This window comes from Genypterus blacodes, unplaced genomic scaffold, assembly GCF_046128005.1.
Source record: "Genypterus blacodes isolate CSIRO-AG114 ecotype Tasmania unplaced genomic scaffold, CSIRO-AGI_Gbla_v1 ptg000195l_1, whole genome shotgun sequence".
Taxonomy (NCBI): Eukaryota; Metazoa; Chordata; class Actinopteri; order Ophidiiformes; family Ophidiidae; genus Genypterus; species Genypterus blacodes.
Genome location: NW_027466995.1, coordinates 334,677 through 347,492, shown reverse-complemented (window position 1 = coordinate 347,492; position 12,816 = coordinate 334,677). Strand labels below are relative to the sequence as shown.

The following is a 12,816-nucleotide window of genomic DNA, read 5'->3' as shown; positions in this document are numbered from 1 at the left end:
CAGAACTTCACCACCGATATGCATACGAAATTCAGAGCGGGGTTGCCTCGGTTGCAGCATCAGTGCTTGTGTAACTTTGTTGATCCACTACCACAACAGAACGTTTAAGACAACGCAAAACTAGACAGGGAACTGAGTGTCCGTCGAAACGAAGATTGGGTGGAAAATAAATCATTACAAACAAAACATAAAATCGCTTACAAACAAAATACACAATTTAAATACAAGATAATAAACAAATTGTGGATTAAATCTGTGCATGGCGACATTATGGAGGCTTTGTGGTTATTGGAGGGCTTAAGTATTGCGAAATATACTTAGATTTGTGGATACAAAACTTAGTGATGGGTTGAAAACAATTATTCACGTGACCACCCCTTTGCTTGTGTGAAAACTCATGTTGCTGCGTCGCAGGTTTTAATAACAATCTACAAAACAAATAGCGACATTCGTACGTATCACGTTTAACCTATCCTATACCTTTGAGATTTGTTCATGCGCATTCTGAGCGCAGTCGACGCGCAAACTGGACCGTTACTTCCTGAATCAGAGCTAGCTTACTGCTGCGTTTGATAGTAGCATGTAAATGAGAGCCGTGGACGCCAAGCAGGCTCGTCTGGAGGTGACTTTCCCGAGTCAACGACGAGAAAGAAGACTTTAAGTGAAGGTTTGCCCCGACAACATGGATTACTGGGTAGGTGACGCTTCGTCTTGACTTGTTTATTTCATCGTTTAAAGAAATATACACGGGCGATGACACCGGACGCCTGCTGGAGCTTGTTAATGCGTAAACAAGTCAACTCAAGTCTTGTTTTTTGCTTCCATATATGATCTAAACACACAAATAGCGAGTTTACCGGGTGGTATTGTTATGAGGTTTGGGTTTGGGTGTGTTTTGTAGCAGTTTGTACAGGAATAGTGACGCAGGACACACAACATGACACGAGTCTCATCATTTTTCAGTGACTTCAAAGTAGACAATGTAAGAGGGCGACACCTGTTCTCCAGTTTCATATGGTTCGATGTATGGGGGACTACAGTGCGTTTAATTCGTCATTCCTTCGTTGCATTAAGTGTTTATAATTAGATTTCCTCTTCTAGATAAATATACAGGATGTTTATACAAAGCACTTGGTTTAAAACTCTCAGGGGAGATTTGTTTTTGAAATTTGTGAGGTGTTCTTAAAGGGGCAGAGGTCACTTTTTCTATATATAGATATAAAACTACAAAGCTAGAAGGTGGTATGCATGCTCCAACCTGCCCCCAGTCTATAATCTCCCAGGTGTTCACCCAAGGAGGATCAGTCAGTATGAATAGATCTCAAACAATGTAATCTGTATTTGGTCATAAAGCCCAACTATCTAAAAGACCCTGAACACAACCAAGCGATGTCATCACCGCTGCTATACTTCACCCACCCATGCTGATGTTGTGTTTACAGTTTCCCTTGATGTATCCCAGGAGCAACTACCTCACACCCAGTATATTTCCATGAGAACATGACCTCCCCTCTGAGACAACAAAAGGTCTCCTTACAGAATAGCCAATGCTTACATGGGGGGTGGGGGGGTTGAAGTAAAGGAATGGGCGTCCACTGCACAACAATGGGTTCAAACTAAAATGGCACAAGTGTCTTTGTATGGACTATGTCTAAGATTTCCTGAGGTGGCGTTGAATGATTAAAAGATAACGCTGTATGTTTAGTAAATGTCCCAGCAGACCTATAAGCAAACTATGGAGTGAAAATATTTTAGATAACAGAGAGCTAAGTGTGCCAAAGGGTCACACCAGTTGCATCAGTGTCCCAGAATCGCTTTTTGGAGTGAATTCAGATAACATTTAATCTTTGCTTTATGACAGATAAATCCCAGACATATGGCAACGATATCTAATTACTCTGTCAGTGTCTATCAAGTCAGCACATGACCAATGACGTTGTCTTATATTGCGTTGTTACTACATACTGCTCTACTTTGCTGATCCTGTCTAACCTGTGTGAGAGCTTTTTATTTAAACAAGTAGGTATGACAGCTGCAGGTTGGGCAGGGGGCCGAGGCTAGGAGTTCACCCATTACTTCAGCTTCATTGAAGGCAGAAATGAGTCCTCCTAAAATGTGTTGTTTGTATTTTAAAATGAACCGCAGCTTGATTGATTAGGGTCTTTGTGATTTGAGTCAGTAGGGATCATGGTGCTTGTATTGCATAAGGTGTGTGGGCCTCAGCATGACAGTCTGGGACGTTTCTGTCAGGCTGTTCTGATTGTAGTTATTGAAGACATTTCTTTGTGGACCTTAAGCTTTTCTCCACCTGATTGTGGCTGAGGTAGATGAGAGACAAGTGTCCATGATAGCACACTGCGATTGTGATTGTGTTGTAAAAACCTCAAGGAGTGGTGATAATGGAGAGAACAGATATGTTCACTTTTACTGCACTTATGAAATAGCATGTATCAGTCATTTACTGTGATAACTGACTTTTAGCCAGACTAACTTGTCCAGCTGACTGCATTCATATTCTGACACATTACATATCAGCATTTATTGGTGATGGGTCAGGTGTTATGAAGTTTTCGTAGTTCTGTCTCTGTGTAACTTCCTCACATGCCTGATTGAGATTGATTGCAAAACGTCCGCCCGGCTGGGCTGGTCCCACGTGTTGTTGCTGCTGCTTGGGGTGCTGGGAGGGGTTTGGCAATACTTGCTTAGTCAGCTTTTCCAGCTTTTCTTCCACTCTCACCTGGATGAGGAGGAGCTGCTCGCTGGTCTGCTGCAGTCACCTGGAAGAGCACTGACAGCAGTAGACTTTTGAAATTCAATTCTGTAGTCTTGTCAAAGGGTGTAAGTAATATAAACTGTTTATAACTGCTGTTAGATTTACAGGGCATTGTGTCAGCATACAGGAAAGTCGTGTGTGTGTGTTCTGTTTCTTTGAGGCTCACAGCTATTTGTGATAATACATTCCTTTTCTGCGGCGGTTACTTGAAAGAAGCTGCTACTTTCCTTTGTTGCATCAGAGAGTTACAAAGGATATCTTTTCTTTGAGTGTGTTTGTGTGAATCAAAAATGTTCCTCTGTGCTATGAAGTGTTGTTGTTCATTGTTGTAAAATACAAGACAAACCTTAGTGCTCCTATTTAAAAGTCTTGTTTTCTTCTTTTTCTAGTTTTCACCTTTCTTTTCTTGTTTTCATGTGCCTTGTTTACTATCAGTGTAGTGACGGTGACATTAATCTGCCTGTGTGCGTGTGTGTGTCTCTGTGCCTAGACTGCCATGGAGGTGTACAAGGAGATGATCCTCCTGTACCTGGAGGAGGGCCGGCGGCAGACCAACTCAATGTGCGAGAACTTCGAACCTTGGCAGATCATCGGAGCTACTTTCATCACCACCCTGGGAGTGGTCTGGGTCAAAGGCATCCTTTTCCAGCAAGAGAGTGAGTTTCACCAGTAATACGTGTGTTCATTATAGGCCTCTAAGAAGTCTTCCGAAATTGGGCCAGAGTTATTTTGTGTAAAAGCCTCTTCCTAGCTGCTTTAAAGGTTTGTGTTTTCCAGCTCAAATGCTCGTTGCTCCGGCACCGAGTTGAAATTCGAGCGAGAAATACACTCAAACCTAAAGTCTTTCTAGATCTCTCATCAATCAATTACAGGGATTGAGTTCCTCAGCTGCCAGGCCAGTTCAACCCATTTTCTAAACTGAAAATTAGTCAAAGTGAAGCAGGTGACCGCATGTCTTGCCGACTCAGGCTTTGTGAGCATGTGCCCACTTTGTGTCTTGACACGCCATGGCAGATTTGCTCACAGTCAGCTGCTTAATGTTTTTGTGTTCGAGTGTTTTCACAATATTTCACCACAGCGGGCTGACGTGTTGTCGGTTGGTGTTTTCTGTCTCATAGGTCTCACATCCAGAATCAAGAAGAAGATTTTTCGACTCGTCAGAAAAATACCTTTCATCGGCGTGGCAGTAAGTATCAGCAATAAATCTCTTCCCTCTTTTCTCAGCAGATGTGCTCTGACTCTGTCTTGTGACGCTCTCATGAGTCACTGGTGGATGTCTGAGTGCGGTTGGCGGGGGGCAGGGGTGGGGAGGCAGACAGACCTTTGGCACACTTGACATCATGCGCCAGTGATAATATTGGGTTACTTCTGGTCATTCTGTCGCCAACTGGAAACTTATTTTCAGACTTTTATCAAGGGTCGGCATTAAATCTTGACGTTTCACTGGACGTGTTTCTTTACTCTGCATCCAAACACGCCTCTGTCATCCTCTCCTCGACAGATTCAGGGCCAGCTGAACAAGGCTTTGGACGACATGTCAGCCAGCCTGTGCACGCTGAGGGAGGGCATGAGCTACACGCAACAGCTGCCATCACAAGGCCTCTCCCAGAGCCAAGTGCTGGACAAGATCCAAGAGTATGAGACTCTGAGTAAGTGCCTTTTGATCTCACAGCTTTGTCTCATGGTTCATTATGTTCACAGCAGACTGTCTCGGAAGCAAGACTAATCTTTTCTCCGGCCGCTTTGAAGTAGGTTTTGGGTGTCTACCGTAGAGTTCGTTAGTAATAAGAATGCTCACGTTTCCTTTTCCTCCGGTGTGGCTCCTTTTGAGAACGCGATGACTGTTGAGGTGACGGTGTTCTCCTCTTGCAGATGAAGTGAAATGGGAGAAAGGATGTGTTTCGGGAGCAGTTTATTGGGGTGATGAAATGCTGACCAAACTCTTGGTGAAGGTATGAAACATTTACACCACAGGTCTTGATGCTCTATACCTGCATGTACACAGTTTAGACTGAAGTGAATCCAGGTATTGTTTCCCTAGAGTGCCTGCAGTGACTTACTGCCCTTTACTGTTTACATATTCACAACCACTATAGGATAAGTGTCACATGTGAGCAAAACAATGGAGGCGGTTCACTGGTTGCATTTGTATAACATTCCAAGAGTTTGGCATTCCAAGCATAGCTAAGCCGAACATGATTATCAGTTGGACCTTGGGGTTAAGAGAGAAATGTTTTTGTGTTTTCCATGTTGTGCACCTTTTATTTATGATTTCATTTATACCCTTTTGTTTTATAGGTATATGGTGATTTTGCCTGGAGCAACCCACTTCACCCAGACATCTTCCCCGGTGTAAGAAAGATGGAGGCCGAGGTTGTCAGAATGGCTTGCACGCTTTTCCACGGCGGGTCGAACTCCTGTGGCACAGTGAGTTACCGTGCAGAATGTGTGTGCACTCAAATTCACTCAAAATTAATGTGACAACTGGACGGAATGTGTGTTGTTTTTCCTGCTGTGTCCAGGTTACGTCAGGTGGAACTGAGAGCATACTGATGGCCTGCAAAGCCTACAGAGACATGGCGTACGAACGTGGAGTCAAACACCCCGAAATGTAAGTTGCCGTTAATTTGCAGCTGTTATTGCCAAAATAAAGGTCCTTGTCTGGGCTCGTTCCTAATTGTTTCTGTCGCAGCAAGTGCCAACCCTATTTGGTTCTCATTTCTGCAGTCTCGCACCAGTGAGCGTCCATGCAGCCTTTGACAAAGCGGCTCACTACTTTGGCATGAAGCTTGTTCACATTCCCCTCGACAAGAAAACTATGAAAGTAGACGTGAAGGTGAGAGTGCGGAACACAAAGACTCTTTCACAGTTGACTTCTTCAGCACTGTTATTCACCTGTTGTTTCCTCCATTCCTAAGGCAATGAAGAGAGCCATCTCAAGGAATACCGCCATGCTTGTATGTTCAGCACCTCAGTTTCCTCATGGAGTCATGGATCCCGTTGAGGAAGTGGCCAAGGTCAGAAAACCCTGTGAATCACTTCTTTGTTAACTTTGCAGAAGTATCTCTCTCACACTTTCCCCCCCTCTGGTGTGTTCCAGCTGGCTGTGCGGTACAATCTCCCTCTTCATGTGGATGCATGTTTAGGAGGCTTTCTCATTGTGTTCATGGCCAAGGCTGGCTACCGCCTGGCCCCGTTCGACTTCAGGGTAAAGGGTGTCACCAGCATCTCCGCAGACACCCACAAGGTAAGGAGTGGCTGTGTGATCCCGTCAAACTGCTCCCTTTTGTTTCCCCACACACAGTGCTCCAGTTCTTGGTTTTCATATCAAGATTCCCATGATTGCGTACAAATTGGATGGCAACTCTATCTCTCTCTCTCTCTCCCTCTCAAATCTTCCTCTCCAGTATGGCTACGCCCCAAAAGGCTCCTCAGTGATCCTGTACAGTGACAAAAAGTACCGGCACTACCAGTACTTCGTGGCTCCAGACTGGCAGGGGGGGATCTACGCCTCGCCCTCTGTGGCGGGCTCCAGGCCCGGGGGAATTATCGCCGCCTGCTGGGCCACCATGATGCACATAGGAGAGAACGGATACATAGACGCCACCAAGAAGATCATCAGTGTAGCTCGGAAAATCAAAACAGAGTAAGAGACACCGCAATGGTGTTGACTTCATATCATCGCTCATGGCTTCTTTTGTAACTCAGTTTGCTGTTGTTGATCTTTGTCCAGTGCACTTGAACTTTGAAACTTTGATTTCTTCACAGTTTATCTTATCTCCTGCAACATTTGTATCCCTTCTTCTTGGCAGAATCTGTAAGATAAACGGTGTTTTTGTGTTTGGGGATCCAGAGGTGTCAGTGGTGGCAATAGGCTCAGATGTTTTTGATATTTTCCGCCTGTCCAATGCACTGACGTCAAAGGGCTGGAACCTGAACACACTCCAGTACCCATCCAGGTAACTACAGAGATAAAAATAGCAAGTGACTCATTCAGTGGCTTGACTGAATATCCACAAGTGTAACAACTGTGCTCTCTCTCTTCACAGCATTCACATTTGTTGCACAGTCCTGCACACCCAGAAAGGTGTTGCCGATCAGTTTATCAGTGATGTCAGAGAGCAGGTTGCAATCATCATGAAGAACCCTAAAGAAAAAACCACAGGAATGGTGAGATAACCTCATTTATACACGTTTGCAGCCCTGCCACAAATCTAACAACTGTGTCTATATACTGTATATAGCAGCATGATTGAGCTATATGAGCAGAGTCATTGCACGTGTGCTCACTCATGTCTCCACGCTCTCTCAGGGCGCCATCTACGGCATGGCTCAGTCCATTCCCGACCGCTCTATGGTTACCGAGATCTCCCGCGGCTTCCTGGACTGCCTGTACAGCACCGAGATACCCAAATCCAAGACCAGCCACATGAACGGCAACGGGAAAGCCCACTGAAACCGGATCGGGGCAGCTTGGGCCCCTGCAGGGAAACACGCTCACCTCCACCCAGTGCTCCCTTAAAAAAAAGCGCTCAATGGTTGCCTTATCTCGCGTAGACGGTAAACATCTGCAAAGATCTTTTGAAGCACAAGCCATGATTCAAGTCAGCCCACAGGGACGTCACGCTTAACAGTGCAGCTGCAACGCACAGACAAAAGTAACGACTGTCTACAAGAGAAGTTTTAATCTTTACTTGGTTATATTAATATAGTGAAGGAATAGATTTGTTTTATTTCCTAAACACGTCATTTCAATCCAACACACATCCGTCATAATCATATAAAATCACTAATCATAGGTGCTTATTATATCATTTAGCAAAACCTTTCTTATTTTATTTGTGTGTGTGTGTGTGTGTGTGTTATTTGTTTTTTCTCATTCATCATGGAAACATTTCAACATGCTGCCCTCACTGCTTGCCTGTTTGCGATGAGTCAGCAAAAAAAAGCACAGACCACTGAGAGGCAGTTCGAGCCTCTCTGCTGCCCTCTAGCATGAAACACGCTGTACTGACACGGTGCGGCTGTACACGCACAAGCCTGAACACAGCATTTCTCTTTCACGTACACTGTAATGCACTGGAAAGAACTTATCAGGTTAAAGCACTTGAATCTACAGTAGTGATGTCATGGTAGCTGGTAGGCGTTTGTCCTCTTCGTCGCTTCTGTCCTCTTCGTCGTCGTCGTCGTCGTTTACCTGCAGGGCTTTGATTTTTAGATTAGTTATTATGATTTGAATATGGGAGCTAGTAATGGTAATAATATTCAATGTTGTCTTAAATTGTTTGTTTCTATAAGAGTTTTATCGACTTTTAACAATTGGAGGAATAGTGGGAATAATGCTAATGGAATTGATATGAACTCTAAAATAATGTTTTTACAGGTTTGACTGGTGCGTCCTACCCTTTATGATCAGGCAGCACAAAATGCACACAGACGGGTGACAGATAAAAGAGAAAAGTAGAGTAAATGCTGAGAGAAAGAAGTGCAGATGCTTCCAGAGGCACTGCATGATGACGCAATGAAGCCTGTAGGTGCTGAGGAGGCCCAGGTGACCTCGAGTCAGGATCAAGGTGACCAGACAGAAATGCTGAGCAGCTTTGAAAGAGAGAGAGAGAGAGTTCATCATCTTCCCTACAACTGGGTGAGTGATATGTTATGAGTTCACAGCCCCAGTGGGAGATTTACTGCAGGACTGACGTGTTAGACATTTCATCGCTCTAGTGGAGTTTCAGAAACGTGTACAACCTAGTTCCTTTTAATTTGTCACCCATCTGTTTTCCTTTTAATCTCCTCCTGCAATTAACACCTGCGCCGCCCTCGTTTTAATATTTGTCTCATAATTCAATCTACCTCAATTTTTATTCAATGCAGTTATGTCACTCCATCCAGTGAATAACGTTCTTACACATTTTCATTAGACGGTTGTTTTTTCCAGTTGTAATCTTTTTAATCTTTACCATCCTAAGGCTTATGATAAACGGTATCCTCGTGTTCTCGGACAAGTTGATAAGGAAGAGCTCCACTGTGATTGTGTTTTGATCCACAGACTGATAGATTTGATATGTTTATCTTGCGTGTTGTCCTGGGCGGTTTGGATGTTCATTCACCAGGATGTGTACACATTTACTAGTTGGTTGATAAGTCAACGACGCATACACTTACCTTAAGTAACCATTTGTTCTCTCCTTTCATTTGTGTGCTTTTCCTGTCAACTTTGTTGGATTCCGTATTTTCCATGTAATTACTTCCTTGTTTGTGCAATAACTTTTTCTTTTATGAAGTGGAAAAAGGGGAATGTGATAGCATTAAGAGGGGATTTCACTAATTTTACACAACAAAGTTTACTGTCATGAAGAGCACCATTTAACAGAACGGAATCAACTTTATAAAGGCTGAATGAAATGCGGAAAAATCAATGGAGTTCCTCTTTAATGTTGATTAGAAAGAACATGGCCAGAATCATGACAAATTATCAGCCTTGTTTGTGTGATTGTTACCGTCTGAGTGACCACTGTGTGTTATTTTTGTTCGTAAATTAGTAATTTTAAGGTTTTTTTCGTGCTTGCATTGTGTTTTTACATACTGAACATTTTCAAAGAGATTAGCCATAAATGTATTTAGGTTATTCCATGTCTGGGGCATCGGTCCTGCAGATATCCGTTAGGTTGGTTGCTTTTCTCTGTTAGTCTGCAGGTGAAGATATGAAGTATGTCTTAGTCAGTGCCTGATTAAATAAACAACAAAAACAAACTGATGGCAACCAGTGATTCATCCATCCAGTTTAAACACTGTGCCGGCTGACAGGGTGTGGGAGGCCACGCCCCTACAAGAATGAGTCATCCTGTCGTTTCATGAGGAGTAATATCCTAAGATAATGTGATGTTTGAATAGCAAAGACGAATCTCTTTTGAATAAAATTGAAATGCAAATTCCTCTTTTAGCAGCGCCTCCAGTGAGATTGAGAGAACAGGACAAGCTGGCTCTTTGGGGAATATACCCTGGCTCATGTTATTGTGGTCTGATTATCATGTAGCAATAGGCGGTATTCATCTCTGTGCCTTCAGAGGTTTAGACTGGAGTCTCTTAACACCCTCAGGGTTTGTGTTGTAGCAGCAGCAACATCATTAAGGTCCAACATGTTTATCCATGCATACAGGTCGACCAAATAAGACAAAACATTCTATCGTACGACCTTTGCGTTCTGTCAAAACACATAAAGATTTGTTACATCTGTGTTGAGGTCACAGTGGATTTTTATTGGTCCATAGCAAATACAGTTAACATACACTTGTAGACAAAACACAGGTACACTGTTAGTAACAAGGCACCAGCAGATGGGGTTTTCAATAAAATGCGTTCAGAGTCGTGTAGAAATGTTTTTCTGGTCATTTATTACAGAACTATAACAGCAAATATAAAAACAACTTTTTCAAAGATGTTTGGCACATAAGAGTCAAGATCTGATTGAAAGATGCAAGTTAAAGTGTATCATTATAAATGTTCCCCATGATGGCAGTGGAATGCTTGAGACCAATTTGTAGCAATTAAAATGTAAACATGACTGTAACATTTCCTTTTGGCTAATACATGTATTCCCCAGAGGGAGGGGGGAAGGGGGGGGTCAACACTAACATTATTCACAATAAACTCAGTGATTCGTTTATATTCTTTGGGTTTCATCCTTTCCACTGGAATGAATCTATGCAGAGCGCTTCAGCTTGACACCATGTTGTTCACATCAGCGACGCTTGGTCAATGAACGTGGCCAAAGTGATGTCACGCTGCGACAGTCCGCCACAGTCATGGGTGCTGAGAGTGATCTGGACCTGGGAACACATAGGGGAGTGGAGTCAGGGTCACATTTATGGGGCCTTTTTAGGGGGGGGGGGGGGGGTTAGGTTTAACCACAGTCAGCATGCAGCACCACAAGACTTGCTCCTGATTGGCCCAACATGTTCATCTACTGACTTGTAAGTATAAGTTGTGAAATACTCATATTGGATTGGGGACTAACTTGCTTCACAAACACCAGGGGCCAAGTGTTTATTTATGATGACACAAAAACTGCAAAACCTGTCATACTTGTGTGCTGTGTTAACGGTCATGTCTGCATGCACACAACCCATAGTTACAAAACTGCAGCTATGATTTGTCCTTGTATACCTTATTGTAGACATTGAACCACTCAGGATGATGGTCCATCTTCTCTGCTTGTAGAGCAACTATGGACATGAACCCAAAAGCCTGAGATGAAAGGTAAACACGCTGTTAAGTACTTTAAGGTCATTCACTTTGTGTGTAATGAGATGGGAGCTACTGCAAACCTGGTTGAAGTCTTTAAAAAGAAATTCTTTATAGATGGCGTCCCTTCCCACCACTTCCACCCACTGGGCGTTGCGGAGCAGAGGCAGCAGGTGGGCCCTCTCCTCTTCCGTCAGACTCTGGATCTTTCCAGCCTGGCAGCAAACAGTGAACAGTTCAGCACATTTTTAAAAAAAGGGGCAGTTTCAAAAACACAAACTGTGATTGGTTGCACGGGATCTCATCTGGAAACAATGACAGGCCGCATTCCTAGTTTGTAGCTTTCTGTGGTGGTGGGGATGGGAGGGGAGGGGGGTGACTTTGTAGCTTTTCTCCCCTTTTGGTCACACAATCCCTAATCTTGCCCCATGACACTGGATCACATGTACTTTCTTCCAACTTTCACCACTGTCACTCAAAATCCGAGCTGCGTTCATTCATCATTACACAACATTCCCCCCCAAACTAAACATCTCATTTTATTGCGCAACCCTGAGGGGAATTCATTGGCTTTGTCCCCAGATGATCGGACATGCTTACAAAAGTAACTGCGGTGTGAGCAAACACGCATGTCACAATCAAAGCCAGGAAAAGGGCAATGACATCAACAGGTATCATAGCAACGCTCTAATCTGCTCGATCAGTGGAGCTTTAGCAGATCTGAATGTGCAGCACACAAGCAATATCCACTGGTTAAAACCTCTATTCCTCTTATTATGAAAGGATCAAAAGTCATGCACACGTAAGAAAAATGTAATGTCCCGTAGAAACGAAAGATTGATGCGTCTATCTGAACATCTCCAGCACTCTAAACTGTCATTTGCTGTTTAAAGATTAGAGATCTGCAATTAAATATTATCAACTAGTTGCGCCTCTGGAGTTTTAGTCTCCGATAGTCAGTAAAGTCAACAGGTGTGTGAGGCAGTAAGCCGCCCTGCGTGCGTGTGTGTGTTAGGTTGTGTGTACTCACCATGTTTGCTCCTCTTACACACAGGCAATCTGCTGTGACAGCCTGAGCAACGGGAATGAATCCACACATCGAAGACATGAGCTTTAGGTCCTGTTTAGCTGTCCGTGCAAAAGCCTGAGCAGAAATCCTCTCGGATGATAGGTTACACAGCCACTTGTTAATGTGTGTTTTAATTATAAATGGTTGCGTGATGCATAAGGCATGGGTATAGTTAGCCTTTGTAACAGGACAACCTCAGTACAATACCCAGTGTTTGCTTTGAGATGAAAGATGCGGACAAACAGCTTTTGGCCGCCCTCTTATTATTCATGCACATATTAAACATGAACTGAAAGGCCCAAGAATAATGGCCCATTGTTCCTGATGTGTCTGCATAATGGGAAACCAGAATTTAATGTGAGCTCTGCTCCTCAGCCAGTTCGAGTTCATGTCAAAGGTTAATGAGCGGCTCCCTGTGAGATTGCCTGGGTGAACTCATCCGTCACGGGGAGCGCTCGGGGAAATGAACTGGTTAATGAAATGAAGAGAGAGGGAGGATGTGACAAGTAATCAGCATTAACGGATGGCTGGTCGGGGAAATGAGAACGTTGCCTCAGTGTTTTGGTTTCGATGGGGAAAGATAGTGTTGATTTGAAGCAAAAGTGTTGTTAAATTAGAGCTAAATTAGGTCTCATCATTGAGTGCTATTTTAATTATTGTCTCTTTAACATAAATAGATGACACACCAGTGACAGGAAAACACCCACCTCTCATGCATGCTGCCCTTTGG

General features: G+C 43.6%; 2 protein-coding genes across 3 annotated transcripts; one reads left to right on the top strand and one right to left on the bottom strand.

Annotated features, from left to right (window-relative positions):
- The first annotated feature begins 551 nt into the window (after window positions 1-551).
- sgpl1 (sphingosine-1-phosphate lyase 1) lies at window positions 552-10,441 on the top strand. 2 transcript variants are annotated; one of them, XM_076169256.1, is made up of 14 exons: window positions 552-694; window positions 3,264-3,429; window positions 3,892-3,959; window positions 4,275-4,422; window positions 4,646-4,725; window positions 5,072-5,200; window positions 5,296-5,384; window positions 5,501-5,609; window positions 5,692-5,790; window positions 5,874-6,020; window positions 6,181-6,419; window positions 6,586-6,732; window positions 6,823-6,943; window positions 7,086-10,441. In XM_076169256.1, exons 1-14 carry the CDS (start codon window positions 683-685, stop codon window positions 7,227-7,229), a joined length of 1,698 nt encoding a protein of 565 aa, XP_076025371.1. In that variant the 5' UTR covers window positions 552-682; the 3' UTR covers window positions 7,230-10,441. The 2 variants fall into 2 exon arrangements, with proteins under 2 accessions (XP_076025371.1, XP_076025373.1); XM_076169258.1 differs by lacking the exon at window positions 552-694 and adding an exon at window positions 2,719-2,838.
- Window positions 10,147-12,154, bottom strand: pcbd1 (pterin-4 alpha-carbinolamine dehydratase/dimerization cofactor of hepatocyte nuclear factor 1 alpha). Its single transcript, XM_076169259.1, has 4 exons — window positions 12,048-12,154; window positions 11,101-11,232; window positions 10,940-11,020; window positions 10,147-10,602 (listed from the first exon to the last, which is right to left on the bottom strand). The coding sequence occupies exons 1-4, from the start codon at window positions 12,123-12,125 to the stop codon at window positions 10,510-10,512; spliced, it is 384 nt and encodes a 127-aa protein (XP_076025374.1). The 5' UTR covers window positions 12,126-12,154; the 3' UTR covers window positions 10,147-10,509.
- Window positions 12,155-12,816: the final 662 nt, after the last annotated feature.

Excerpts from the sequence above, each read along its gene's own strand:
- sgpl1 (XM_076169256.1), top strand. Across the intron at positions 3,960-4,274 it reads TACCTTTCATCGGCGTGGCA|ATTCAGGGCCAGCTGAACAA; the intron begins GTAAGTATCAGC and ends TCTCCTCGACAG. Across the intron at positions 4,423-4,645 it reads CCAAGAGTATGAGACTCTGA|ATGAAGTGAAATGGGAGAAA; the intron begins GTAAGTGCCTTT and ends CTCCTCTTGCAG.
- pcbd1 (XM_076169259.1), bottom strand. The coding sequence starts at position 12,125 with ATGTCTTCGATGTGTGGATTCATTCCCGTTGCTCAGGCTGTCACAGCA. Across the intron at positions 11,233-12,047 it reads GTGTAAGAGGAGCAAACATG|GCTGGAAAGATCCAGAGTCT; the intron begins GTGAGTACACAC and ends GTTTGCTGCCAG. Across the intron at positions 11,021-11,100 it reads TTTTTAAAGACTTCAACCAG|GCTTTTGGGTTCATGTCCAT; the intron begins GTTTGCAGTAGC and ends CTTTCATCTCAG.